This window comes from Melanerpes formicivorus, unplaced genomic scaffold (assembly GCF_026170545.1).
Source record: "Melanerpes formicivorus ecotype bairdi unplaced genomic scaffold, bMelFor1.0.p_v2 SCAF_58, whole genome shotgun sequence".
Classification (NCBI taxonomy): Eukaryota; Metazoa; Chordata; class Aves; order Piciformes; family Picidae; genus Melanerpes; species Melanerpes formicivorus.
In genome coordinates, this window is record NW_027142410.1 from 403,876 (window position 1) to 430,237 (window position 26,362).

The 26,362-nt window shown below is 44.3% G+C and overlaps 1 protein-coding gene across 1 annotated transcript in view; it reads left to right on the top strand.

Annotated features, from left to right (window-relative positions):
- Positions 1 to 1,104: 1,104 nt before the first annotated feature.
- Positions 1,105 to 26,362, top strand: part of EHD4 (EH domain containing 4) — a 37,034-nt gene continuing 11,776 nt past the window's right edge. Inside the window, exons 1-4 of the mRNA XM_068161388.1 lie at positions 1,105 to 1,395; positions 8,346 to 8,522; positions 15,833 to 15,930; positions 23,573 to 23,985. Coding sequence (XP_068017489.1) covers positions 1,160 to 1,395; positions 8,346 to 8,522; positions 15,833 to 15,930; positions 23,573 to 23,985 — 924 coding nt within the window. The 5' untranslated portion in view covers positions 1,105 to 1,159. The remainder of the gene's footprint in view (positions 1,396 to 8,345; positions 8,523 to 15,832; positions 15,931 to 23,572; positions 23,986 to 26,362) is intronic.

Genomic DNA, 26,362 nt, shown 5'->3' on the forward strand with positions numbered 1-26,362 from the left:
GGAATGTGCTGCCCAGGGAGGTGATGGAGTCACCATCCCAGAAGGTGTTCAGGAGGGAACTGGACGTGGCACTTGGTGCTATAGTTTAGTAGTCATGAGGTCTGTGGTGACAGGTTGGACTTGATGATCTTTGAGGGCTTTTCCAACCTTATTGATTCTATGATCTATGATTTAGAAGTGAAGTGTATTGAGAAAAGGTAATATTCACAAAGGAAACTAGGAGGAAGAAAGGTACATAGCAAAACCCGTGAATCAGTAGATGTGCTGGACCAGCAAAAAGGGATTTGAATAGTAAGGATGTTGCAAGGGAGCCAGGGCCGTAAGATACATTTCTAACGTAATGCTGACACACAGATTCAGCTAAAAAATCTCCCTCCTCCTTTTGTTTTCAGCGGGAAGTCCAAGATTTCATTTTCTAAGCACAGGCAAAACGATGTCAGAGAAAAGGTATATCAATTTTACTGATTTCTCCTATGGTTTATTGACTGTGGGATTGTATTCTGTTTAAACGTCTTGTAAAATCAATAGGGAATGTGATCCCTCCGTGTAGCTTAACAGGACGGCAAGAGCTAAGGTTAAAAGTAATGCCCTTATCTGCCACACACACCCCAGCCCAAAATTTAAACGGTACATTTGGAATTTTTACTGTGTTTAAAATAGTTGCCTAATGCCGTGGCTAACTCCCACAGCGCTTAGTCACACACTTCCTTGGCATCCAACTCAACAACCATCATCAGAAAAACACGAGAAGCATTTGGGCGATTCTGTGTCCGGGCCGGAGCTGTCACAGGCTTTCCGCATTTCATGGCAAGGGGATGACATTTTAGCGCGGAAAAGCAGCAGGTACAAATCACCTCCAGGGCCGGAGATGTGGCCCAAACGCCTCTGATTCTGGTTCCAAAAAAATAACGACGGCCTCCTCAATGTAAAAAACCCAACAAAACCAACCCCAAGCCCACCCAGCGCCAGAGGTAGGCAAGGCAGGGACAAGGGCGCAGACAGCGCTGCTGCTGGCACCGCCCCCGCGCCGGGGCCGGGCCTGGACCTGGGCCGTGACCGCCCTCCCGCCCCGCCGGCGGCTGCGTGTGCGGGGAGGCGCTGGCGGCAGCGGCAGGCAGCAGCAGCAGCAGTAGTGCAGCGGGGCGCTGGCGGCGGCGGGATGTTCACCTGGCTGGGGAAGCAGGGCGGCGGACGGGAGCGCGCCGGCGGCAGCGATGTGGTGCAAACGGTCACCGGGGCTCTACGGGACCTCTACCTCCGCAAGTTGCTGCCGCTGGAAGAGCACTACCGTTTCCATGACTTCCACTCGCCCGCCCTGGAGGAGGCCGACTTCGAGAACAAGCCTATGGTGCTCCTGGTGGGGCAGTACAGCACCGGCAAGACCACCTTCATCCGGTAAGGCCACCCCCGGCGTTGCTCGGGTCCTTTCCCTCGAGGCCGCCGCCGTGCCCGGGCCCGCATGGGGATCGCCCCCGCCTCCCGCTCGATAATCCTGGCTCAGGCACTGCCCAGGGCGGTTCTGCTGCTCCAGAAACGCCTCCTACGCGCTGACAGTTCACCCTGCAGCGAGCTCTCCCGTGCCGGGCATCGGCCGCCCCGCCGGGCCGCCCTCTGCGGCGTGCTGAGCGCCCGTCCCGGGGAAAGGAGGCAAACGGCTCCGCGGCAGGGCTGGCTGCTGGCAGCCGCCGGCAGTCTAGGGCAGTGGAGACACAGCCCGTGCTCCTCCCGAGGAGCCGGGCTTGTCCGAGAGCTTCCCATGCCGTGCCGAGGATGGGTGCAGCTCCCGGGGCTATTACATGGTCTGTAAGCCTCCTGCCAGCTTCCTGTGTAAGCGTGGTCGATTTCATGTTCTGCTGAGAAAGTGTAACCTCCTCTGCTTCCTCTTTCTCTTTTAAAAATCTTTAGATTATTCGCTTTAAAACAGAATGACGGCAGTGTCCGTCACAGACCACTTAGCCTTATCTCCTCCCCATTCCTTCCCATTTCTTTTATGGTTTGGCTGTGAAGATGCGAGAGAAACTCGAAAACGGTTTGGGACAAAACCCGTGTGGTCCTTTTTATAACCACAACTCCTTTTGTCAATTGTATTGCACCACCAAAGTTACTGATAAGGCATCTTGACAATGCTGCTGCTGTTGTAGTATTTTCTAAACTTCCCTGCCTTCCTTATTGCGAAGTTTTTGTTAGTAATTTCAGGAAGCTGGAGTGTGCCTCGAGTGTCAGGAGCTTGCGAATATCTTGCATGTATTTGAGCGTGTAATGCCAGTTTATGAATCACCCTAAGGTTATACCAAACTCTGCAAAAGACGCCGGTCACTTGGATCAAATTTTGACCTACTTATTATGTCTGAAGTTAGTTAATAACCCTTCTGTAAATGTTACAAATGTTTCTCCCTCGGTTCCGAAGGTTGCAGACAGCCTTGCCCTAACACTTTTTAGTGTGCAGATCTCCCTCCCCTCTCTACTGAAGAGCAATGTTTGCCTTCATTCACCTGATCGCTTTTTCAGATGTTTACAGAGCTAATCATGTTCCTTTTCTGGTTTTACAACTAGCTAATTGGAAGCTTGAAGTTACACTTGGTTCTGTACTGGTTATTACTGAATTCCTGTAAGTACTTAGAGTGTTTTTTGCTCAAAGGAGTATTTAAAAAATATGGCTATAATTAAAAGAAGAGAAACTTAGTTTCAAGATCTTCAAAGGTAGTCATGTGCTTGTGGGGAGGGTGATTTGGGTTTTCCAGACGTTTCTTTAGCCATGGTGATTGATTTTTCTCCTTGAAAATGACAGCTGCTGTGTCAGCCAGTATGGGTTTCCAGATAATTGTTATTGCTTGGCTTATGGATTTGGGATGGTGAGAGCATGGCTAATAGAGACAGAATGGTCCCAAATACATACCAGAACCTGTTCTGCCTGTCAGCTGAATTGCAGTGTCAGTTATGATTCATAGGAAGCCTGCCCCCCTGCCCCCTCCCCACGCCGGGCACCGAGTTGGCCTTGGATGAGAGAAGGGATTCCTAATTCACCAGCATTCAACTTCTCTGTCCTTTACAGTTACCCACATTTGACTCGAGTGCAAGTCAATATTGTGCCTTGAAATGTCTATGTTCCTTGCAGTGCCTTAGATGTATTTTTGGTGTTGTTGCTTTGTGACTAACTCATTCCCACTTTAACCATAACATACTGAGCAATAGGGTTGGTGGCTGCTGATGTAGAGTCTGAATGAGAAAAGTATCATTCATTGCAGTTCTTTCAAGCTTTTTCCAGCATTGGTCACTGCACAAAGCTGACAAAGTTTTCTGGCTCAGTGGAGGAGGTGACTTCTACTGGGAGGTGCCCATCTCTTCACCCACTTAGCACTTTTTTCCTGTCCCCATTTTATGTAGAGTGCTTTAATTCCTTATTAGGTATTGGATTTGACAGCAATTGCCTGCTGAGCCCAAATCAGTGATCGAACAGCTGTTCCTGCTTCTAAAGGACCACAGTCTGATCTCACCTATTAAATCAGGGCTCACTATAAAACATACAATAATTGGATAAATTAGCATGGGAAAATATGCCATTCAGGATGGGCAGCAACTTAGTAGTGTCACAGTGACTGTTACTCAAAATCCGATTTAGGGAAGAAAAAGAAGAACCTAAAAAGAGAAGTACTTGTATGCTGAAGGCAAGACTTAGGGCACTTAGGCAAATACAGCCTCCAGGTCACCAACAAATGAATTTCCCTTCTGCTAGACTGAATTTCCCTTGGGGAAAAAAAAAGTCACATCTCTCAGGATTGTTACAACTCTGGTCTTATTATAGATATTTTTTCTTAAAATGAAGTTGGACTATAGGGTTTTTTCTTGCTAGCTTTTTAATGAGCAAATGTTGCTGTAAATCTTAATTAAACGTGCTTTTTGTTCCACGTTTTTCCATTTCCTACTGAGAAGGGCATGCTAGATAAGTGTTTACTATTAGGCTTATGTGTGAACATAACAATTCAGTTTAGCTGGCAAATATTCATTTGGGATTGACTTTGATTTAGATATTATCGTGAGAACTTCACATTTTCATACCTCTGACACATCCATGTCCACCCAGTTCCTTCCACCCAGTCTTCGTGGAAAATACTCATCTAGCAATGACTGAATGTCCCCAGGGGTTGAGATATGCAAACAAACACTTCCAGGTTCCTAACAGCTCTTCTGGTGTTTCACTGGATGCTGTTTATCCTCTTTGCACTTGGAACAATGCAGTTTTGCAGTATAAGGTGTAGCGTGGTGACACTGTTTTGTTCAAGTATCTGACAATGGCCACAATAGAAACAAATATATCCAGGCCCAAATGTTAATACTTGTCTGACTTTTTTTTAACAGAGTAGGAGGATGGGTGAGAGCCAAAAGCTTATCTTGCATGCGAGCTGTTCGGCCTTGCAGCTTCTATAGTTCTCTCAATATGCCTTGTCTGCTTTAGAGAAGGAGAGCAGGAAAAGAGGGACAGGAGGGAGCTGAAGCATATGAAAAAGGGGTAGGATCTGGTCAGTGCAAGTTTGCAGTTCTGACCTTTTTCTTTCCCTCTAACAATGAATTATGCTTGTAGGTTTGCATAAGGTTTGAATTGTTAACATCTTTGCTGTTTTAGAAGGGTAACTGGCTGACTCATTTCTACAGAACTTATCAAAATGAGGAAAACCAGAAGTAAATTCCTCAGCTTGCCAGGCTGTGCCTTTACTTTGCTCACAGGTATTACTCAGATATTCAAATGGTAAACTTCCTTCTACTTAACTCAGCCAGAGCAGGGCTTCGTGACAGGGCCCTTTTGTCTGTATATTGTCTGCATACTGCAAGGAGGGTGTGCTTGATGGGCTGCATCTATTTCTTCTGTATGGAAAGGTCCTTCTTTATGTCTTTAGGTGAAAGCTGAAACTTCTTTATGAGCTCTGCATTAAAGTTTTGAGTAATTTGGATCAGAATTCTTGCACTAAAGCAATCATTTACTAGTTTTATTGTATGAAAAAGAAGGAAAAAAAAATAGAGGAGGTTTTGGTGCAGTATGAAGTATGGAGATGAGCAGTTTTATGCAGGGAGACTTGAGCTTGTCTCCCAATCCATTGCACAGTGTGTCTGCTCGGTGCTGCTCTGTCCAGTTCACCTCATTTAGACCTCAGATGATTATCGGTATGTGAAACTGTGAGTAATCTTTGCAATCTCTGGAACTCTGTAAACCAGTTTCCCATAGTCTGGCTATACATCTTGCAAAGGAACATAGATGAATGTTTATTGGCAAAGCAGAAAGGTTATAGTCCAGGTAAAAACAAAGGGAGTAGAGTCAACAGGATGTCTGTTGTTTGATCTAGACTGTCTGTGGGACATGCACTATTTTTAAGCATTCTTCCTGTGAACCCTTTTGAACTCCCTGTCTGCTGAAAATGCCTGAGAAAGGCATGCAGCTGCGGATGCTAAGAATCCAGGTATTTTCCTGTCTTAATATAGCATACTGTACAGAAACGTTTGCAGCTTGTCAGTTTACAGAAGAGTGCTCATCCCTTTTGTGTGGATAACTGAAACTGGTATTTTCATGCTGAGAGAAAGTGTGGCATAGCTTGTACAGCCAGTGCTCAAGAACTGGAGCTTCTTGAGGTCTGTACTGTTTCATGATGTCAAGCTATAGGCCAGTTTTAATGGAAAATACCTGCCTTGCAGAGTGTTTCCTGTGTCTGTTAAGTAGCTGTACCAGGATCAGTACCGTGACTGTTGGGTGGGACTCAGTTTTTGGAAGGAGATCTTGCCTTCCTGGATTGTTATCTCTACGAAAGCCTGGATTTTAAAGCTGCATCTGTGATAGGAACTTGGATGTATCATTGCAATTCGGTAGCACTTTTTATTCTGGATCCAGCCAATCTTAATTTGTCATTGTTTCAGTTCTGAGTTGAAAATACAAATGTTGGAAATCCTGAAACGTCTTCCATACTGCCAGCTCTGTAAATTCTGCAGATGTCACATGTGCAGCAACTTCATGAGCAGTCCATGGGGGTTTTGTTACTTTCTTTTTAAATTATCTTAAAGACTGTCAGCTCTGAATGTCCATATCCGTGCCTGGCAGGTTCATAAGCTTATGACATATAGTGACTATCCTATTATCACATCCCATAATTTAGTTTTCTGTGATTCTGTGACTTCCCTCAGATGCATTTGATTCAGGATGATGTTCTTTACTGCAGCTCTTGAGCTTCTTATCATGTGTATTGCTACCTTATGAATTGTTCCCTCTGTCAGCAGAAGTCTGGTAATGACAACTTCTATCAAGAACTTAAGAGTCTCAGAGATCCTTTCCATTTTAAAATGAGACTATAAGGAAAGGAAGAACTGAGAGACTTTGAAGTAGGACATTTTATTGTGGCAAGTCAAAAAAATCTTATTTTAGAAGGTGGAAATATAATTCATCTTTCTAAATCAATGCTGGAAAATTGCAGTGGCTCCTGTGAGTTATCCTTTGCATCCCAGTTGTGGAATGTCCTGGTCTACAGTGGTGTTCCATGAAGAGGCAGGAATGCTTATGTGTTTCATCTGTGCAGCACTTGACAGTCCAGGGTTTCCATGCAAAAGGGCTCAACTGCTGAGCTACCAATGGAGTTTTGTCTTCATTTTGTTCCATTATCTACCTCAGAAGATGAGGGATTTTCTGTGTTGTACACTCCTGCATGGGTAGAGAGGTCTGAGTGTTGGGTTTGTTTTGTTTATAAAGAGAGGTTTGGTTTATTTCACTGCTAACATGCATTTGGTACAGCTTCTTCCAGAAGTAGAACAAATTGCCTCTGGCATGTTCTGGCATGATCGTTCTTATGTTCTTCCTTTCTCACAGTTTATAGCATTGGATTTTTATTTATACCATTGATTTGTTTGGAAACAGACAGCTGCAGGAAATCTCATGTAAATAACTGTTCTGTGCCTTAAGCCTCCCGGATCATAGGTTGAGCTAATTGGAGCCAGTTGGCTAAGGGTAGTGGAAAAACCTTTGAAATGTGTACATATCTTTAGTTCCACAAATTCAGCTTCTGTGCACTGATCTATAAAGTCTGTCAATGTTTGGATACTGAATCTTAAGACAGATTATTCAGCAAGTACAGATGCTTTATATAAGGGTGTGGTTTTTTTCAGCACAAGCAGCCTTAAAAGTCCCCTCAAATCAATGTGGGTTTATTAAATGATAGCAGAACAGGCATAATGCTGCTGGACTAAGGATGAGGAAAAAATGTTATTTAAAGACCAGTGTCGATGTAGATGTGCTGAAACCTAACTAGTGCTGTCACTGGATGTAGGTCTATCACCTGAACCTGAAGAAGAATTCTCATTTAAAGCCACCTTTGATTACGTGAAAAGTTAAAATGTCTTTGGTTATTATTGGTGAGAGGCCTCAAACACAAGCCCCACGAGGAGAGGCTGAGGGAGCTGGGATTGTTTAGTCTAGAGAAGAGGAGGCTCAGGGGAGACCTTACTGCTCTCTACAACTACCTGAAGGGAGGTTGTAGCCAGGAGGGGGTTGGTCTCTTCTCCCAGGCAACCAGCACCAGAACAAGAGGACACAGTCTCAAGCTGCACTAGGGGGTGTTTAGGCTGGAGGTGAGGAGAAAGTTCTTCCCAGAGAAAGTTGTTAGCCATTGGAATGTGCTGCCCAGGGAGGTGGTGGAGTCACCATCCCTGGAGGTGTTCAAGAGGGGATTGGACATGGCACTTGGTGCCATGGTTTAGTCATGAGGTCTGTGGTGACAGGTTGGACTTGATGATCCTTGAGGTCTCTTCCAACCTTGGTGATTGTGTGATTCTTGTGAGGGTTGGGTTTTTTTTGCAGAACTCCAAGGCTTGAGTTGATTGCAGAATTTTAATGCTCCCTATCATCACATTGCAACATACTTGAAAACAATTTGGTCTTAGCCTTGAGGTGAACATTTTCAGGATGTTGCTGTGGTGAATGAGGATGATAGCACTCATGTTTTAAAGTTTATCAGAGCTGCCTGCTGCTGATTTTGAGAAGTGGCAGTTATCACAGTGTAGGCTGGAGGAATGTTGGAAGCTGGAGGCTAACATCCTCTTGAATGGTTCCTGTGCTGCAGCTGAGGGAATATTTTCCACCATGTTTTTGTAAAGGAATTTGCTTTATCCCCTTAAAAATCTAATTGTTGTGAACGACTGGAATTCAGTCCATTGTTGTTTTTCCTCTTTCCCTAGGTAACAGAAATCAGGAAACATAGGAAACATGCAATTATACTAGTTCAGATTGCGTATATAATTTGGAATTTTCAGGTTATTTGCTTTCGCTGTAGTCCGCAGTCATTCATTCTGTTACTTTGTGTGTTCTTCACCTCCAGATACTTGCTCGAACAAGACTTCCCAGGCATGCGGATTGGTCCAGAGCCCACCACCGATTCTTTCATTGCTGTGATGTATGGAGAATCAGAAGGAAACATTCCTGGAAATGCCCTAGTTGTGGATCCTAAGAAACCGTTCCGCAAGCTCAGCCGCTTTGGAAATGCTTTCCTGAACCGGTGAGATCTGTTTGCTTCCTCTCCTTGGAGTTTTGTGTTTAAATTTCTACTAGATATCATCCGAAGCCTCAGTGTGGATTTTTTTTTTGCTACCTTTTTCCTGCTGTATTTCTTTTGAACAGCATGGAGTATAAGCAGGAGAGGAGGCAGTTCAAGCTAATTGACAAAAAAAACAACCAAAAAGCAGTACTAGGTAAGGTAGCAGTAACACAGAGACATTCAGTTACCTGAGCAGAAAATCATTATTAAAACCAGTTTACAGAAGATTGCTGAAATGCTCTACCAGCTGACTTGTTTGGAGAGCATTGCTCCAGCTGGAGCTCGAGGTGAGGAGAAAATTCTTCACAGGAAGAGTTAGAATAAACTTTATTAGAATAAACCAAACCAGGTTGGAAGAGACCTTCAAGATCATCGTGTCCAAACCATCAACCAATCCAACCCACCCAAACAGCTAACCCATGGCACCAAGCACCCCATCAAGTCTCCTTCTGAACACCCTCAACGACGGCGACTCCACCACCTCCCCGGGCAGCCCATTCCATAGCGCAATCACTCTTTCTGTATAGAACTTCTTCCTAACATCCAACCTGAACCTCCCCTGGCGCAGCCTGAGACTGTGTCCTCTTGTTCTGGTACTGGGTGCCTGGGAGAAGAGACCATCATCAGCCTGTCTACAACCTCCCTTCAGGTAGTTGTAGAGAGTGATAAGGTCACCCCTGAGTCTCCTCTTCTCCAGGCTAAGCAGCCCCAGCTCCCTCAGCCTCTCCTCATAGGGCTTGTGTTCCAAACCCCTCACCAACTTTGTTGCTCTTCTCTGGACTCGTTCCAGCAAGTCAACCTCCTTCCTAAACTGAGGGGCCCAGAACTGGACACAGTACTCGAGGTGTGGCCTAACCAGTGCAGTGTACAGGGGCAGAATGACCTCCCTGCTCCTGCTGGCCACACTGTTCTTGATGCAGGCCAGGATGCCATTGGAATGTGCTGCCCAGGGAGGTGGTGGAGTCACTATCCCTGGAGGTGTTCATAAAGGGATTGGATGTGGCAGGCATCAAGACACGTGAATGTGTCCAGAGAAGGGCAACGAGGGTGAGAGGCCTTGAGCACAAGCCCTATGAGGAGAGGCTGAGGAAGCTGGGATTGTTTACCCTGCAGAAGAGAAGGCTCAGGGGTGATCTCATTGCTCTCTACAAGTACCTGAAAGGTGGTTGTAGCCAGGAAGGGGTTGGTCTCTTCTCCCAGGCAACCAGCCCCAGAACAAGAGGACACAGTCTCAAGCTGCACCTGGGGAAGTTTAGGCTCGAGGTGCGGAGAAAGTTCTTCATTGAGGGAATCATTCATCATTGGAATGTGCTGCCCAGGGAGGTGGAGTCACCATCACTGGAGGTGTTCAAGAGCAGATTGGACATGGCACTTGGTGCCATGGTCTAGTCATGAGGTCTGTGGTGACAGGTTGGACTCAATGATCTTTGAGGTCTCTTCCAACCTTGGTGGTGATACTGTGATACTTGAAGCCATGGTTTAGTTAGTCATGAGGTGTTCGGTGATAGGTTGGACTTGATGATCTCTGAGGTCTTTTCCAACCTTATTGATTCTATGGTCTGTTTGGGCACAAATTCTCTTGCTTAGTAAAACTGAGGATTGATACTAATATTAACTACCACCCCCCAAAAACCCCAACAACCCCAAACATAAAAACAAACAACAAACTATTTTCCCTTTGGTGCTGTGTTGTTCATTTTCACTGGTCTCACCATAAGTCTGTGTGTAGCTCTTTAAACTTGTGAATTGCTAGGAGATTTGAAAAGGCCTCCAAGAATGGAGAGTGTTTGAATATACATTCTGCATATATATGTATGCAAGCTGTTAAGTGTTTAATTTTGAGTAGCTGATTGTCAAGCAGTTGCATAGATCACCGCATTAGCTTCTGGAAGGCTGCTGTGTATTTGCAGTTGTATTGCTGTAGGTGATGTATGTAGCAGGCTGAATGTTTCCATTCAAAAGTCATTAATAACTTTGTTCAGATTGTGTGAGTTATCACATTGTTTTCTTCCTGTATTTGATGGTAGCTTGACATGGAGGCCTGGCTTTGCAAGCCAGTTAATCTAAATTGATTCTCTTCTAACAATAAACTTTCCTGTTTGGCTGATAAACACTGGCATATGTGTTAAAAGTTCATCATGTACAGTCTTATCTCTTGCTACACTTATGCACAGAAGAAAGTTGCTCATAAGTTGGCTTGGCTGTTACTTTGCTGTGAGATAAGGATATGTGCTGTGGGAAGCTGGAGTCAAGTCCTAGTTTAAATAAAAATTTTGTGGTCCAAGACCCCTTTCTGTGAGATTATTTCCTGACCTCCACATCACTACTGTGTATTTTTTCTTTCTTCAGCATTGTGCTTTCTATGAAAAAGAGAAAATAATTATGCTGTAAATAGTGTTTTGCACAATATTCAAATATTTACACAAAACATGTAGTAATGCTCTGTGTGTTTGGTATACGCAATTTTTTGGCTGAATCATCTGTTTAGCTAGTTGGAGTCTTACTCAAGCAAGATTATTGGCTAGCTAAAAAGATGTACATTTAGAGTAACTGACTCCATTATTCCAGTCCTTTTTGTGATTGTGGTTATTGTACCGCAGTGCTGTGGGCAGCCAAATCTTCCTCAACAGTCACATTTGCTGCTTAATTTTGCAGTAGAGACCTAGGTGCTTGTCTTCGCCTAGCATCACCCTTGGTTTGCCATCTTCTCTCTAGCAATCAGCACCAGAACATGAGGACACAGTCTCAAGCTGTGCCAGGGGAAGTTTAGGCTCAAGGTGAGGAGAAGGTTCTTCACTGAGAGAGTCATTCGTCATTGGAATGTGCTGTCCAGGGAGGTGGTGGAGTCGCCATCCCTGGAGGTGTTCAAGAGGGGATTGGACATGGCACATGGTGCCATGGTCTAGTCATGAGGTCTGTGGTGACAGGTTGGACTTGATGATCTTTGAGGTCTCTTCCAGCCTTGGTGATACTGTGATCATATTGCTGCATTCTCAAAACTTGTCAACTCCTTTCTCTTTCCTCCTTCAGCTAGCCGTATTTTTTTGAGTCACTTCCCCCTGTTCTTTCCTGCAGTCACGCTAGATATTTTACTTTGCTTTTACTTATTTGCCTTGCTGACAAACCTTTATATTCAATATCACATTTTCCACTCCTGTCTTAATAGATTTTTTTTTCCTGCTCCCTCCCCTTTGCCCCCACTTTCAAAAAGATTATTTCCTAGCATATGTGCCCTGAAAGGAAAGGGTGGCTGAGGTAACGGAGAAACTAAAACCAGACAGGAACACAATGCACAATCAAAGATTGTACTTACTAATCAGCTGTGTAGCTTATTGATGTTACTTGCCTCTTTTTTTTCCTCCACAACCCCTTCAGAGCAAGAGGACACAGCCTCATGCTGTGCCAGGGGAGGTTTAGGCTGGATGTTAGGAAGAAATTCTTCATAGAAAGAGTGGTTTGCCATTGGAATGGGCTGGCCAGGGAGGTGTTGGAGTCACCATCACTGGAGGTGTTTAGGAAGAGACTGGATGGGGTGCTTGGTGCCATGGTTTAGTTGACTAGATGGTGTTGGGTGATAGGTTGGACTCGATCTCAAAGGTCTCTTCCAACCTGGTTACTTCTATTCTATTCTTATTTCCCTGTGTATCTCACTCTTTGTGGTAGATGTCTCTGTGAGGCTCCTCAGTGTAGAAACTCATCTTTTATTTCCCCTATGTACTTTTAAGAACAGCTGGAGAGGAAGGGATGGGGACAGGACCTTGTGTGCTCTGGGATGTTGGCTAAAGTAAGTGAGAAATCACACAGTCCTGTTCAATTCTAATGCCTATCTGAATAGGCACAAAAAGGAGTACAAATTCTAACTAGAGTCTTTGAGTGATCCAAAGCTAATGTAAAAATAGAAATAGAATTATGATTACAAAGATGATTATTTGCAAACAATATCATAGTATCCGTCAGGGTTGGAAGGGACCACAAGGATCATCTAGTTCCAATCCCCCTGCCATGGGCAGGGACACCCCACACTAGATCAGGCTGGCCAGAGCCTCATCCAGCCTGGTCTTACTCTAACTTACTCTAGCAAGGATTGTCTAACATTGCTGGGTTTCTTTAACAATAGCTCTATGAATACTATGAAAACATGACAGTATCAAAAGTCTGCTGTGTCATAAGCAGTTACAGTCATCTTAACTATTTTTATAAAGCTCTTTTTGGTGAAGATCTGTTGTCATCAAGGTAGAGAGTATGTAGTTTTGCTTTCTATTCAGCAGAACATAAACATCACACTTCGTTACAAGTCATGTAAGAAACAGGGATTCAGAGTCAGATCTCAATGTCAAAGAGACGTGTTCATATACAACTACCATTACAGTTTGAAATTGTCTGAACTATTAGTTTGATGTTCAGTTTTTAATCTATCTGTTGTCTTCAGATTATGGATATATTCTAAAAGCTACAGCCAATTAGAATTTAGCCTTCTATTTCATATATTTTTCCTCTAGATTTTCCTCCTCCCTTTGCCACTGATGACTGCTGCAAAGGCTGCAGAGTCTTTTCATTTCTAAGACCTGTAGTTCTCCCTTTTCGTGTACTAATTGATAGTAGGCTGAACATGAGCCAGCAGTGTGCCGAGGTGGCCAAGAAGGCCAATGGCATCCTAGCAGGCATCAGAAATAGTGTGGCCAGCAGGAGCAGGGAAGCCATTGTGCCCCTGTACTCAGCAATGGCTAGGGCACACCTTGAGTCCTGTGTCCAGTTCTGGGCCCCTCAATTTAAGAAGGACATCGAGACTCTTGAATGTCTCCAGAGAAGGGCAACGAGGCTGGGGAGAGGCCTTGAACACAGCCCTGTGAGGAGAGGCTGAGGGAGCTGGGGTTGCTTAGCCTAGAGAAGAGGAGGCTCAGGGGAGACCTTCTAGCTTTCTACATCCACCTGAAGGGAGGTTGTAGCCAACAGGGGGTTGGTCTCTTCTCCCAGGCAATCAGAACAAGAGGACACAGTCTCAAGCTGTGCCAGGACAAGTTTAGGCTTGAGGTGAGGAGAAAGCTCTTCACAGAGAGAGTTGTTATCCAATGGAATGTGCTGCCCAGGGAGGTGGAGGAGTCACCATCCCTGGAGTTGCTCAAGAGGGGATTGGACGTGGCACTTGGTGCCATGGTTTAGTCATGAGGTCTGTGGTGACGGGTTGGACTTGGCGATCCCTGAGGTCTTTTCCAACCTTGTTGATTCTATGATTCTATGACTTTTCCAGCTGTCCCAGTTTGGGTGATGCATTAAGTCAAAATACTGCTGTATTGTTCAACTGACATAATTGTGCCTTTTGTCTTGTAAGGCAGGCCTAGAAACATCTCAGTGAGACTAAACAAGTGCTGAGCTTTCTGAAGTGATATAGCGATTTTAAATATTTTGGGTTTTTAAGAAGAAAACTCAGTCCTTACACTCTTCCAGCTTTCTGAAAGCTACTTCATGCTGTACAGACTAGGTGATGTCTATTTGTCATGTTTGATATGGGTGAATGTATTTTCTTTGTCACTTACAGCATGGCCCATATGCTTCCACAAAAAGTGTTTGCTTTAATGTCTGCTTTAGGATTTGGAAAACTCAAACCTGTTATTTTGTTCACTGCTCTTTCAAGTGCATCTCTTAAGCTAGTAGAAAATTAGCCTTAGTGGATGAGTTGACTGCAGATACTCAGTATTCCCTATACCTGGTATTCCACTAGAAACAAACACACACAGCAACAAAAACAAACCAACTAAACAAACAAAACCAACAACAAAAAGAACCCCAGCATGACAAAACAACCAAACACACATGCACAACCCCCCTAACCAAACATACAAACAAAAACCCAAACCAAAAACACTGCCAAACAAAACAAACATCCAATTTCCTCCTAAAACAAAACAGTGTAGTGCTCTTTACATACCCTAAGGTTTTACCAAGCTGCGATGGCTGCTGTTATCCCCTCTTGGGTTTCAGGGAGAGTTTTAGCTGATCCTGCTGTTTCTGTCATACCTAAGAAGGGATGCTGTGTGCTCTTGTTCCAGACTCATTACTACAAGGTCACCTGAAAAACAAGGTGAAGTGAGATGCAAGGATTATTTTTCCTTCCTGATTTTTCCTTTGAATAATCTGGATCATTATCTGTCCAGCAAGAGCTTCCAAAACTTAACATATCTTATATCTGATATTTGACTGCCTGAACTCTTCCTAACTCAGACTATCTTTGGTCTTAAAGTTGTTTTTTGACCTTGGCAAGAGTTAAAATTTGCTGTGGTACCCTATTTCTTGAGGTAGTGTGCCTTCTGAAGTGATGGGTTAACATAGGGTGGCCATCTTAAAGCCTGAGCCTGCAGCTTAACCCTGTGCTAGGTTGCTTCTGGGGAGCTTCACAGGTGGGAGGTAGGTTACACTGTGTGCTTCTTACTACAGACTTCAGCTGCTACCCAATAAGAAGATTAAATTCTTAGGCAAATCTCTTTAAGGCAGTTTATGATGAAGGGAGATGAAGTTCTTCAGCAGTGAACTGTCCCATGAGCATCAGAGGAGCTTCAGCTTAACACAAAGTGTTCTGCATGGTTCTCAGAGGCCTTGTGAATTAATTAGTTTTCATAATACCCCCATTGAATTTGTCTGCTGTCGAAGAGGCAGGAGGTTATTGTTTAGAGCCTGCGGTGTGTAATTCGAACTCTTGGTTCTGGCAGTGTGAAAGCTTTTGTTTGGTTTGTGGGAGACATGCTGTTGGTTTCAGTGCTCTGCAAGCCCCACATGAGGAGGGTGATTGATTAGAGACAGGGACAGCTCAAATGCTGCTGGAGCAGGTGAGAGGGGAACTTGCCAGTAACTGGAACATAAGTGTCATCAGTATCGCTTTTGGCATGCTTCCCTTTTGGGTAATGTCTTTGAATATGGGAGAAAAGTTGAAGTACATGAAGAGCTTTTTCTTGTGTGTATTACTTTGGGTCACAACAAAATGTTTGGTTTATGGACATGCATGGCTCATGTTGCCAGCTCTTGCAAACTCTGGAATTTTATCAGCACCTAGACATGGGTTTAGAAGGTTTTCCTGTGTTTTCTTGTTTATGAGAAACTCTCTGACATTTTGTTGTCTTAAACACATCTGGTTAACATTAGGACTTAAGAAACATCTTCTGAAAAGTATCTCTTGAACCTTTCTAAAAGGAGATGCATGTAGGCAAGCTCTCAAGGAACAGTCTACATATAAATTAGAGCTATTGTTAATGTTTTTTTTCTCTCCCTCTTTCCATCAGGTTCATGTGTTCTCAGTTACCTAACCAGGTACTGAAGAGCATCAGTATCATCGACAGCCCTGGCATTCTCTCTGGAGAGAAGCAGCGCATCAGCAGAGGTGAGATGCAGGGCTTGCAATTAACTGAGCTCACTATTTTTGTTGCACTGGACAAGTCATCATCCTAATCTGTTTGGAGACTGTTTTAATGGTATGGAGAGGTGATGCATCCCAAACTTTATTACTACGTGACCTATTCAACTCACACAGGTTGGACTTGATGATCTTTGAGGTCTTTTCCAACCTTATTGGTTCTGTGATCCTATGATTTACAGCTGGATGTAGAGTTTGAAATTCTTTCTCTTGAAAACTGTCATCCTGCTGCTATGGCTGCAAATGACTATAGTTGCATGGTCTGTTGACTAATTATTAGTTCTTTGGCACTCTTGAGAAGTAATGATGAATAGGCTTTTATATATACTATTGAAGTTTATGAATGATGTTTCATAGTAGCTATAGCTCTTCAAGCTGGTCACATTTAAAAACTGAGGCACTTTTAGTGTAGACACAGCTGCTAGTTTTGCATCTTAAAGTTGCTCAGTCATGCCATAATTTTCAGTCAAAAGAGTTAAGGTAATAGCAAGAGGAGAGAATGAGAATATTTAATAAAATGAAATTTTAGACAGCAATAAGGTCTCCCCTGAACCTCCTCTTCTCCAGGCTAAGCAACCCCAGCTCCCTCTGCCTCTCCTCATAGGGCTTGAATATGAAATAAGCAGAGAGCTAGAGCATCATATATGCCACTGCCAAAAGGAGTAGTTCTGTGATGAAGTTCTACACCATTAGGGATTGCTGTGGAAGTTCCAGACTTCATGTGGGCTGCAGTTTTGTTGCTTAAAGGACTGTGACTCTTCACTGCCATCTAAAATTACTCTTGTGACTTAAACCATGCAACTATTGTTCTTTTTTTGGTCAGAAACTAATGTTCTGGATGGTATGTGCCTTATCAATTGCTTTTATGGCCTACCTGGACTGCCCTTTGGTATGGCAGACTTTCACTGAAGTTGACAGTGCTCAGTGATAACCTCAAACTCGTATCTCTGAAGAGGCTTTCATTTGATTAGTTTGCATTTCATAAATTGTTTTTCAGTATGTTAAGGGTTGTCTCAAATATGCAACTTGGCATAGTTCTTCTACCACAACTGTGGTTATCCTGTATGATACTTAGCTTTAACCAGTGTAGTTGTACCATAAATAAGGTTTTGGGATACAGCTTTAGAGCACTGTTCTCTGTGCCCCAGGCATGAAGGGCAAGATTGAAGGTTTCATAGACTTGAAATGTAGGCATCAGCATTTGTGAAGTACCTGCAAGTCACTATGTGGATCTATTGCATGTTTTTATGGTGAGGCAGTACTGTCTTTGTCCATGTTTGTACTGTGGAGTCAAATAAGTCTCCTGTATATGAAATTTGGGCTGCTTATGCAGAGTTCATCCAGGTGGCTTTATGATGTTCAAGTTTCCCTGGTTGTTGACTTGACACCACAAGGCCTATCTGATGTGCTGTCCTGATTTCAGCTGGGAGAGAGTTAATTTTACTCCTAGCAGCTGGTGCAGTGGTGTGTTTTGGATTTAGTGTGAGAACAACATTGATAACACGCTGATGTTGTAGTTGTTGCTAAGTAACACTTCTCCTGAATTAAGGATTTTCCAGTTTCCTGTGTTCTGCTGGTGCCAGGCCCACAAGAATATCAGAGGAAACATGGTCAGAACAACTGACCTGAAACTGGCTAAAGGGAGATTCCATATCACAGGGCATTATTCTTATTTTATAAACCGGGGGTAGTTGGCTGGGGAGGAGTGGATCACTGCTGGGGCTTTGGTCGGGCAGTGGTGAGCAACTGCACTGTCCATCATTTGTCTGCCTTTGGTTTTGATACTCTCTCTTTGTTGCATCCATTTTCATTACTGTTGTTATAATATTTTATTTTGCTGGAAGGTGTCCAGAGAAGGGCCACAAGGATGATCAGAGGGCTGGAGCACCTCTCCTGTGAGGACAGACTGAAAGAGTTGGGGCTGTTCAGTCTGCAGAAGAGAAGGCTCCGAGGTGACCTCATTGTGGCCTTCCAGTATCTGAAGGGGGCCTACAAGAAGGCTGGGGAGGGACTTCTTAGGCTATCAGGTAGTGATAGGACTAGAGGGAATGGAATGAAGCTGGAGGTGGGGAGATTCAGATTGGACATGAGGAAGAAGTTCTTCCCCATGAGAGTGGTGAAGCCCTGGAATGGGTTGTCCAGGGAGGTGGTTGAGGCCCCATCCCTGGAGGTGTTTAAGGCCAGGCTGGATGAGGCTCTGTCCAGCCTGATCTAGTGTGGGGTGTCCCTGCCCATGGCATGGGGGGTTGGAACTAGATGATCCTTGTGGTCCCTTCCAACCCTGACTGATTCTATGATTATTTCTATTGTTATATTTTATCTGTCATTAAGCAGTTCTAATCTCAATTTGAGTTGTAATTTTATTGATTTTTTTTTTTTTTTTAAATAATCTTCTCCCCATCCCACTGGGGTAGGGAGTGAGCAAGCAGCAGCAGCAGCATGATGCCAAGTTGCTGCCTAGAGTTAAACCATGGAACTTGCTTCTCAAAGGACTTCCCATGTATTTATGCTGCAAGTCTAAGGCGAAGTTTGCGTTGCTTAGGTTTCTATGTGCAAAAGTAAGCAGGATTCCACAAGATGTTTTCTGCTGGCCCTGAATGTGTATCTGTCAGAGGATTCTGTTTGTACTCCTTCAGACCAACTAGGGTTTTTTTTTCCTACAAACTATTGGGTGTTGGTTCTTCAATTCACTGTCTGCTTCTCACTGAAAAAGCTCGTCTGTTTCACTAGGGGAACTGCTGTTTCCTTTCACTGTGAAGGTGATTAGACAAACATAGGGATGCTTTATTAGAATAAACCTTTATTAGAATAAACCAAACCAGGTTGGAAGAGGCCTTCAAGATCACCATGTCCAACCCATCAACCAATCCAACCCACCCAAACAGCTAACCCATGGCACCAAGTACTCCATCAAGTCTCCTCCTGCTTTTCTGTGCTTGCCAGGAAAGCCCTAACTGAGCCAGCAGTGTGCCCAAGTGGCCAAGAGGGCCAATGGCATCCTGACCTGCATTAGGAATAGTGTGGCCAGCAGGAGCAGGGAAGTCATTGTGCCCCTGGACTCTGCACTGGTTAGGCCACACCTTGAGTCCTGTGTCCAGTTCTGGGTCCCTCAGTTTAAGAAGGACATTGAGACACTTGAACATGTCCAGAGAAGGGCAATGAGGCTGGGGAGAGGTCTTGAGCACAGCCCTATGAGGAGAGGCTGAGGGAGCTGGGGTTGTTTAGCCTGGAGAAGAGGAGGCTCAGGGGAGACCTCATTGCTCTCTACAAGTACCTGAAAGGTGGTTGTAGCCAGGAAGGGGTTGGTCTCTTCTCTCTAGCACCCAGCCCCAGAACAAGAGGACACAGTCTCAAGCTGCGCCACGGGAAGTTTAGGCTCGAGGTGAGGAGGAAGCTCTTCACTGAGCGAGTTGTTAGCCATTGGAATGTGCTGCCCAGGGAGGTGGTGGAGTCACCGTCCCTGGAGGTGTTCCAGAGGGGATTGGATGTGGCACTTGGTGCTGTGGCTTAGTCATGAGGTCTGTGGACAGGTTGGACTTGATCTTTGAGGTCTCTTCCAACCTTGGTGATTCTGTGATATCCAAGTTAGTAAATTTCCTTTCCAGAAGCTCAGCTTATTTTTAGCTTTGGTGAGTAGCTGTGTCAGTTTGGGCTGGGTGCCTCCTGCTGCTGCCATACAGGGTGCACCTCTGGTTCCCGGGGTGCCCAGCCCAGTGGGTGGACACAGGAAGCTGCATATTTCATACCCATAATGTCCTGCTCCCTATAAATCCATCAGCAAGGTCTCACACTTCCTCTTTCTTCCCTCATCTGCTCCCATGGGAGATGCTCCCTACCTGTGGAAGGGGAGTTATCTCAAGGCCTCATGGGCCTGGCTAGGCCTAATGCCAAGAGGAGAAGGGGAAAGGCAATCTCAGATCTGGCCAGCTGAGATTAGCCTAATGGGGGGGAGGGGTGGGAGGCAGGGGAAGAAAGAGCTCTGGGGGTTTTAGGTGTACCCTCAGGGAGAAGGGAAGTCATGGGAGGCTTTCTGGGTATGCTTTGGGTTTCTTTTGTCACTGTGCTTGTAGTTCTCTGTAAAACATTCACTGCTTTTCCATTTAAACTTTCCATCACTTCTACAATCCATTTGAGTCTCTTTTTTTTCTGCCCCAGTGGGAGGCAAGGGAGGATCTGCCTTCAAACTTGGACAGTAGCAACTTTTCTTGTTGGCTATGTTTTAATGTGTTTGATGCAAGAATAACATTGCAAAACCTTCACTTTTTGCTGTTGGTGTGTTTTTTTCCCATATGCATCGTTTTAACTATTTGCCTGTGAATGGATGTAACACCTGCATAACTTGACAGGTATCACTAGGAGTGAAGTGAAGCCTGAGAGCAACAAAGCAATTAAATGTTAACTTTCAGTTTTAAAAATAAAGGAAAAGAGACTGTGTAAGAATACAGGATATCCAATAGCTCTTCCTAGCAACCTTTATTTATAACTCTGGAAAGCATCCAGGCTATGGATGAAGGAGATGATTGCTTTATGAAGGGTCACAAATATTGTCACAGTGCAATATTCAAAGCTGTCTCTCTTGACCTACCTTTCCCACTCTTCTTGTCATTGGGAGGATGTGCCAGAAGCTTCCTGTCTGTTCAGGGGCTGCCTAAGTGGCTGGAGAAGAATATGCAGATGTTTGCCAGCATTGTCCCTGGACAGACAGTGACCTTCTCTGTACCGCTTCTGCAGCATCACCAGTGACGTTCACAAAGCCCATGTCAGACAGAAATGTGCGTATGGACTGCAGGATTTGGAGGGAACAATGAGTGTAGGGACAGGAGGAAGGTGAAGCTGTGTCTGGCAGGGTGTGGGGAGCAACTGCTTTTAGAAAGGGGGAGAGGTTTGGCTCATGATTGAGCGGCGTGAAGACAAAGGTTTCGGAAAGTATAGAGATAGCTCAGAGGAAATGGAGGTTGGCTTGTGTTTTTTAGAGCTGGGCTTACTTAACACAGGTGATTATCTCAGTTCACACTGGCTTGTGACAATATAGCCATAGGTTAAGTAAGGTGATGTGTATAGTTGCAGCATTGTGTCAGGCTTTCTCTGACTTTACTACATTCTTTTTAGGATTAGTCCAACAGGAGTGCAGTAAGAGTACTACCCAGGAGTGCTGGGCTGAGGCAGACTTTCAGTACAGTAACTGGAAGCTTCCACCCTGAGCAGTAAAAAATGCATCTTCCTGCATGGCACTGACCTCTGTTTGGAAGACTGAAGTTTAGATGCTTACCTGTGGCAAAGCATTAGAGCAACAGCAGACTGGGCAGAACGTGCGCTCATCCACACCTGAATTGTGTGGTAGCCTTTGTTGTGTGGTGCTTGGTACTGGCAAGTGGTGTCAGGCCAGCACTGTGCCCTGCCCTGATTGATCTGATACGTGGATACAGTTCTCTGAGCTTGGCAGTTCCTCATTCCAGCAGTCTTCCAAGAGGCACATCCCTTCTGCTGTGCTGGTAAGGCCAGCCCCAGGGGTGGAAGAACTGGACACTCTGGCTGCCTGTGCTTGCAGAGGGTGGGTGGGGCCCGGCAAGCCTCCCGAATTGTTTTCTGAATTGCGAAAGCTGTGGGAGATGGGCAAATTGGAAATTATTTACCTTGGGCCCAGAAGCAAGAGCCTGATGTTTGCTTAAAACTTTTACTGACTTGTTTAAATCTTTATTGCTAACTGACACAGAAAATTGACCAAGCTCATACTGCACAATTGCACAGTGACAAAAGGAGATCCCAAAGCATACCCAGAAGCATCCCCCCCCCCAATTAGGCTAATTGCAGCTGGCTCGGTCTGAGATTGCCCTCCCCCTTCTCCTCCAGGCATTAGGCCTGGTCAGGCCCCAGGAGGCCTGGAGATGGCTCCCCCTCCATTACCAGATAGGGGCCATCTCCATAGGAGTGGGGAGGGAAGAAAGAGGAAGTGTAGGATTTTGCAGGTAGATTTATAGGGAGCAGGACATTATGGGATGAAATGCACAGCTTCCTGTGTCCACCCACTGGGCTGGACGCTCGGGACACTGGGGGGTGCGTCTTACGTGGCACAGCAGGGTGGCACCCAGCCCAAACTGCTACACTGGAAATTCTGGATTTAATTTCGTAAGCTATCTGTAATTTTTAAACAAAAGATTAAAATCTTGAGTTCTTTCCTGTGTTGCTAAATCTGCAAAAGTTCGCTCCGTCACGAATCTGGAGTTCACCTTTTTTTCCAGTTACTTTCATGTATGCCTCCTGCTTTTGATGCTGGCCCTAGTCAGGTTCTACTGGGAAGCAAAAAAAGCCTTGCTTTTGAGTTCCCTCTTAAAGACCAACAATAATGACTCGACTGAACCACCACTACTTTAAGAAAAGCTAAACAACTTTACCATGTCCCCATACCCTTTAATTTCCTCTGTTGAAAAGGTGCTAGGGAGCATGAGGAGTGGTGAAGAGTGTTTTATTTGTATCTGGAGCAGGTGTATGAAGGGTTTGGATAATTGGCTCATGTATGAGTAGGCTAAGTAGTTTTTCTTTGCTGAGGGATTGGAGGTTAAAAGGCTTATCTTGCACAGCTGAGAAATGACCCAAGATACCTTGTGGAGCTCTCTGGTGGTAACCAAGCTTTCTTTGCTCTTGGTATTTAAACATATGCTGCTAGGGACAAAACTGCTGATTCTGTTGGGATTACCTGCATTTTGACTGCTACCCCTTTTAGATCCAGTTTCTTTCCAAGAGGAAGAGAAGGGGTGGAATGTTGGCTTCCAGCTTATACCTCACTATTCCTTACTCAAACAAGATGAGTCACACCCCCGCCAAGCCCAGTGCCACATCACTAGTGGTGACTGTGCGGATTATGTGTGTCACTTCTGAATAAGGAGATCCTGAGCACTGCTTTTTGTGGGGATTAGGTACCAGCTGTACTTACAAAACTTGTTCAGTCAGATGCTATGAATAGGCTTTCCTTTAGAACATCAAAAAGTTTGCTTCAGATGATCAGAAAGAGCTCATGCTCTAGAACCTGCGGTGTCCCCAAAGCCATCAGCAGTGTAGGCATATTACTTGCAAATTGTACACTGTGACAGAAATCCCAGCAAGTGTTCTGATGCAAGGAGAGGTGAGTTTGACAATTATTTTAAAATCCAAGTATTTTCTGTTACTGACTTACTCTGGAGTGCTCTGTTTGCTTTGTCCATACAGACCGGCAGTGTTACTACAGTAGACACTGTTAACAGTGATGAAGAGAGCTTACAATAAGAGCCCCACAGACCTACTTAGCTTGGGCACTGTACTGGAGCCAGAATTCCTGGGAAGAGGCAAACGTGGGTGTGAGACAGTAACTCACAGCACAAAAGATAGTGACATAGGACATGGATGGCAAGGTTGAAGGAAGGACAACGATAAAAAGTCAGTAATAGTGAGACTGGCTTAAGGAAATACAGGGTACCTGACCTCACTGTCCACAAATACTCCCTTCTAGGTGGTCCATCTCCTCTTTTCCCCCAGGGAGATGCTATTAGCCCCTTGTTCTATATCCCCAGCTTTAAACCATCTCTGAGTCCCTCTTTTCTGGATGTAGGACTGTAATTTTGTATTCTCCCTTTAGGCTATGACTTCTGCCAAGTTCTCCAGTGGTTTGCTGAGAGGGTCGACCGCATCATCCTCCTCTTTGATGCCCATAAGCTGGATATATCTGATGAGTTTTCAGAGGCCATTAAGTCGTTCCGGGGCCAGGATGACAAGATTCGAGTGGTGCTTAATAAGGCTGACCAAGTGGACACACAGCAGCTGATGAGGGTCTATGGTGCTCTCATGTGGTCCCTGGGAAAGGTGATCAACACTCCAGAGGTGTTGCGGGTCTACATTGGCTCCTTCTGGGCCCATCCTCTCCGAAACACAGATAATCGAAGACTCTTTGAGGCCGAGGCACAGGATCTTTTCAAGGACATCCAGAGCCTCCCACAGAAGGCTGCTGTGAGGAAACTCAATGATCTGATTAAGAGGGCAAGACTTGCAAAGGTAAGAAAAGATAAAACCCCTAAATTAATGAAATGAGCAGTCTTTTCCTGTCTCCTTCAGTGTGCTCTTTCTCACTCTTCCCAGTCATTCTCTACCTGTAAGTTGTGTGGTTTTCAGCAAATGGATTGAATTGTGTGTTTTTTCAAGGAAGAGGTAGCCACTTGGGATGCAGAAGCAGCAAGTGGGAGGAAATTGAATCTTGTACTGGAATGCCTCCCTAACTGTAGGAAAGGAATGTAATGCTTTTTAGGCCAATAAAGCTATTGTTTGCTTGGGAGGAGAGTAATTTTTATATATATATATAGACACTGTGCAGCAAGGTAATCTTAATGTTATTCTTCAGAGATAAACCAGTTGTGTTGTTGCTGATATGTAGAGAACACTTCACCAAATAAGGGGGGGTGGGCTAAAAACCCTACCCCAAGCCCTATTTTTATCTTTTTTTGCATATTAATGCCTTCATGCAGTACTGTCAATCAGGTGCTGTAAAAAAAAACCCAAACTTTAGCTCAATGCATTTATGTTATACCCTGAAATACAAGACTAATTAAAAGCCCCATTCTTGGTGAAGCACAGATGCTGATGAGCTGGAGAGGTGCTTGTCTGTTAGATTGAGGCTGTTGAGCATCTCAGAATCCCAGTCACAGAGACACTTAGGTGATACAGGCATGGTGTCATCACATCCAGAAGAAGCCATCTCTTGTTACCCATCAACATGTGTTGTGTGTCCCACTGTAGGTGGCCCCTGTCGCTGTTCCCACTGCTTTCAGCTTTGGAGGAACACAAATTCACCATCCAATGTGCATGAGGAAGCTGCACAGGACAAGGCTGTGACTGCCTACAGCTGGCTATTGAAACCTGTGCAATTTTTTCCATAGGACTCTAGTTATCTTTGAGTGGATATCACCTTAAAGCTTTGTGAATTGTCACCAAGTTTTAAGTACTTATTTGCCAAACCTTCTGGCTATATTGTACACTAATCTTCAGAGTCTCTGCTTAACAGCAGAGGCTGTGCTTCCTTCTCACAGCCTGACTAGAGTAAGCTTTGGTTGCAGTCTGAAATACTTCTTTGCCTGTTTCTCTGACTCTGCAGAGTGCTGGGTGGTTCTTTGGTTTTGGTTTATTGGGTTTTTTTGTTTGTTTGGGGTTTTTTTGGGTTGGTTGTTGGTTTGGGTTTTTTTTGTGGGGGTGTTTTTTTGGTTTCATTTAATTTTTAGTTTAGCACTGCAGCTGCTGTTAGAATAATAGTTAAAAGCACTCTGCTACACACTTACTTTATTAGAAATTCCACTTACAGTCATGTTCCTGATGATGATGGGGTAATAACTGCTATGATCTCAGTCTATTTTGTGGGTGTCGTTGGCAGCTTTCTGCTTTCAATTGTTGCAATCATTTTGGAAGTGGAAGAGAAATGTCAGATTGTCTTCAGGTGTTCTGATGTACTGTAAAATAAAACCAGACTACAAAATACAATGCTTAAAGGGCAGGCTAACTAGACAGCCATGAAAGGGAAATAAACTGTTTATCCACATGGAAGCAGCAATGTAATCTCTCCACTCTCATCCAGTGTTGTCTGTATTCCAGAGTGGCTTTGAGTACTAACACTCAAAAATGTGGCTTTTTACAGCATTGCATGCTGTTTGTTTTCCTATTTCTATGCCACTCTGTTCTTAATCTCATCTCAAAGATGTATGCCAACCAGAAACGAAGGCAAGCTGTTAAGTTGCTGTCATATTTGGGCATCAGGCTTTTTTTCTTTCCTTTAAGTCCTGTGACTCACCATCCCATACTGAAGACGGGAACTGCTCTTATCTACAAGAAACACATGTGCATGCTGGCAGGCCTTAGGCTGCCTCGCGTACACAGATGAAACTTAATGCTTGTGAAATATAAACATACATTGCTGGTGTTGCCTGAGGTATTATTTTAAACATAGGATCCATAAAATAACTTACCAGTATTTATGAACTCTCTTAGAAATGCATTTTGGAATCAGTTTTGATATTCTGGAGGAGTACTCCCATCTCTCCTATTAGATGATGTCGTGGGTTTAGGCAGAAGCAGTTTCTTTATGCTGTTTGTCTTCTGCCCAGCAGAAATTCAAAATGAGCTGCAGTTAAAGTGCATGCAATTATTTATTTATTTTTTAAATGAGGAAACAACATTGTGTGAAAGTTGTTATCTGAAGAGGTGTAAATAAAATCTGCTTACATCATTCTGCTTTAAGAACAAAGAGATTAATTTTCCAGTAAGCCTCCTAAATAAATAGGGAAAGGAATGGGAGAGCACTTCCTCTGTACAGATTGTGTGAGGCACATTCTGTTGTGGTTTGGTAGGTATCAAGTATTTTTATTTCCACCATATCTGCATAATCACT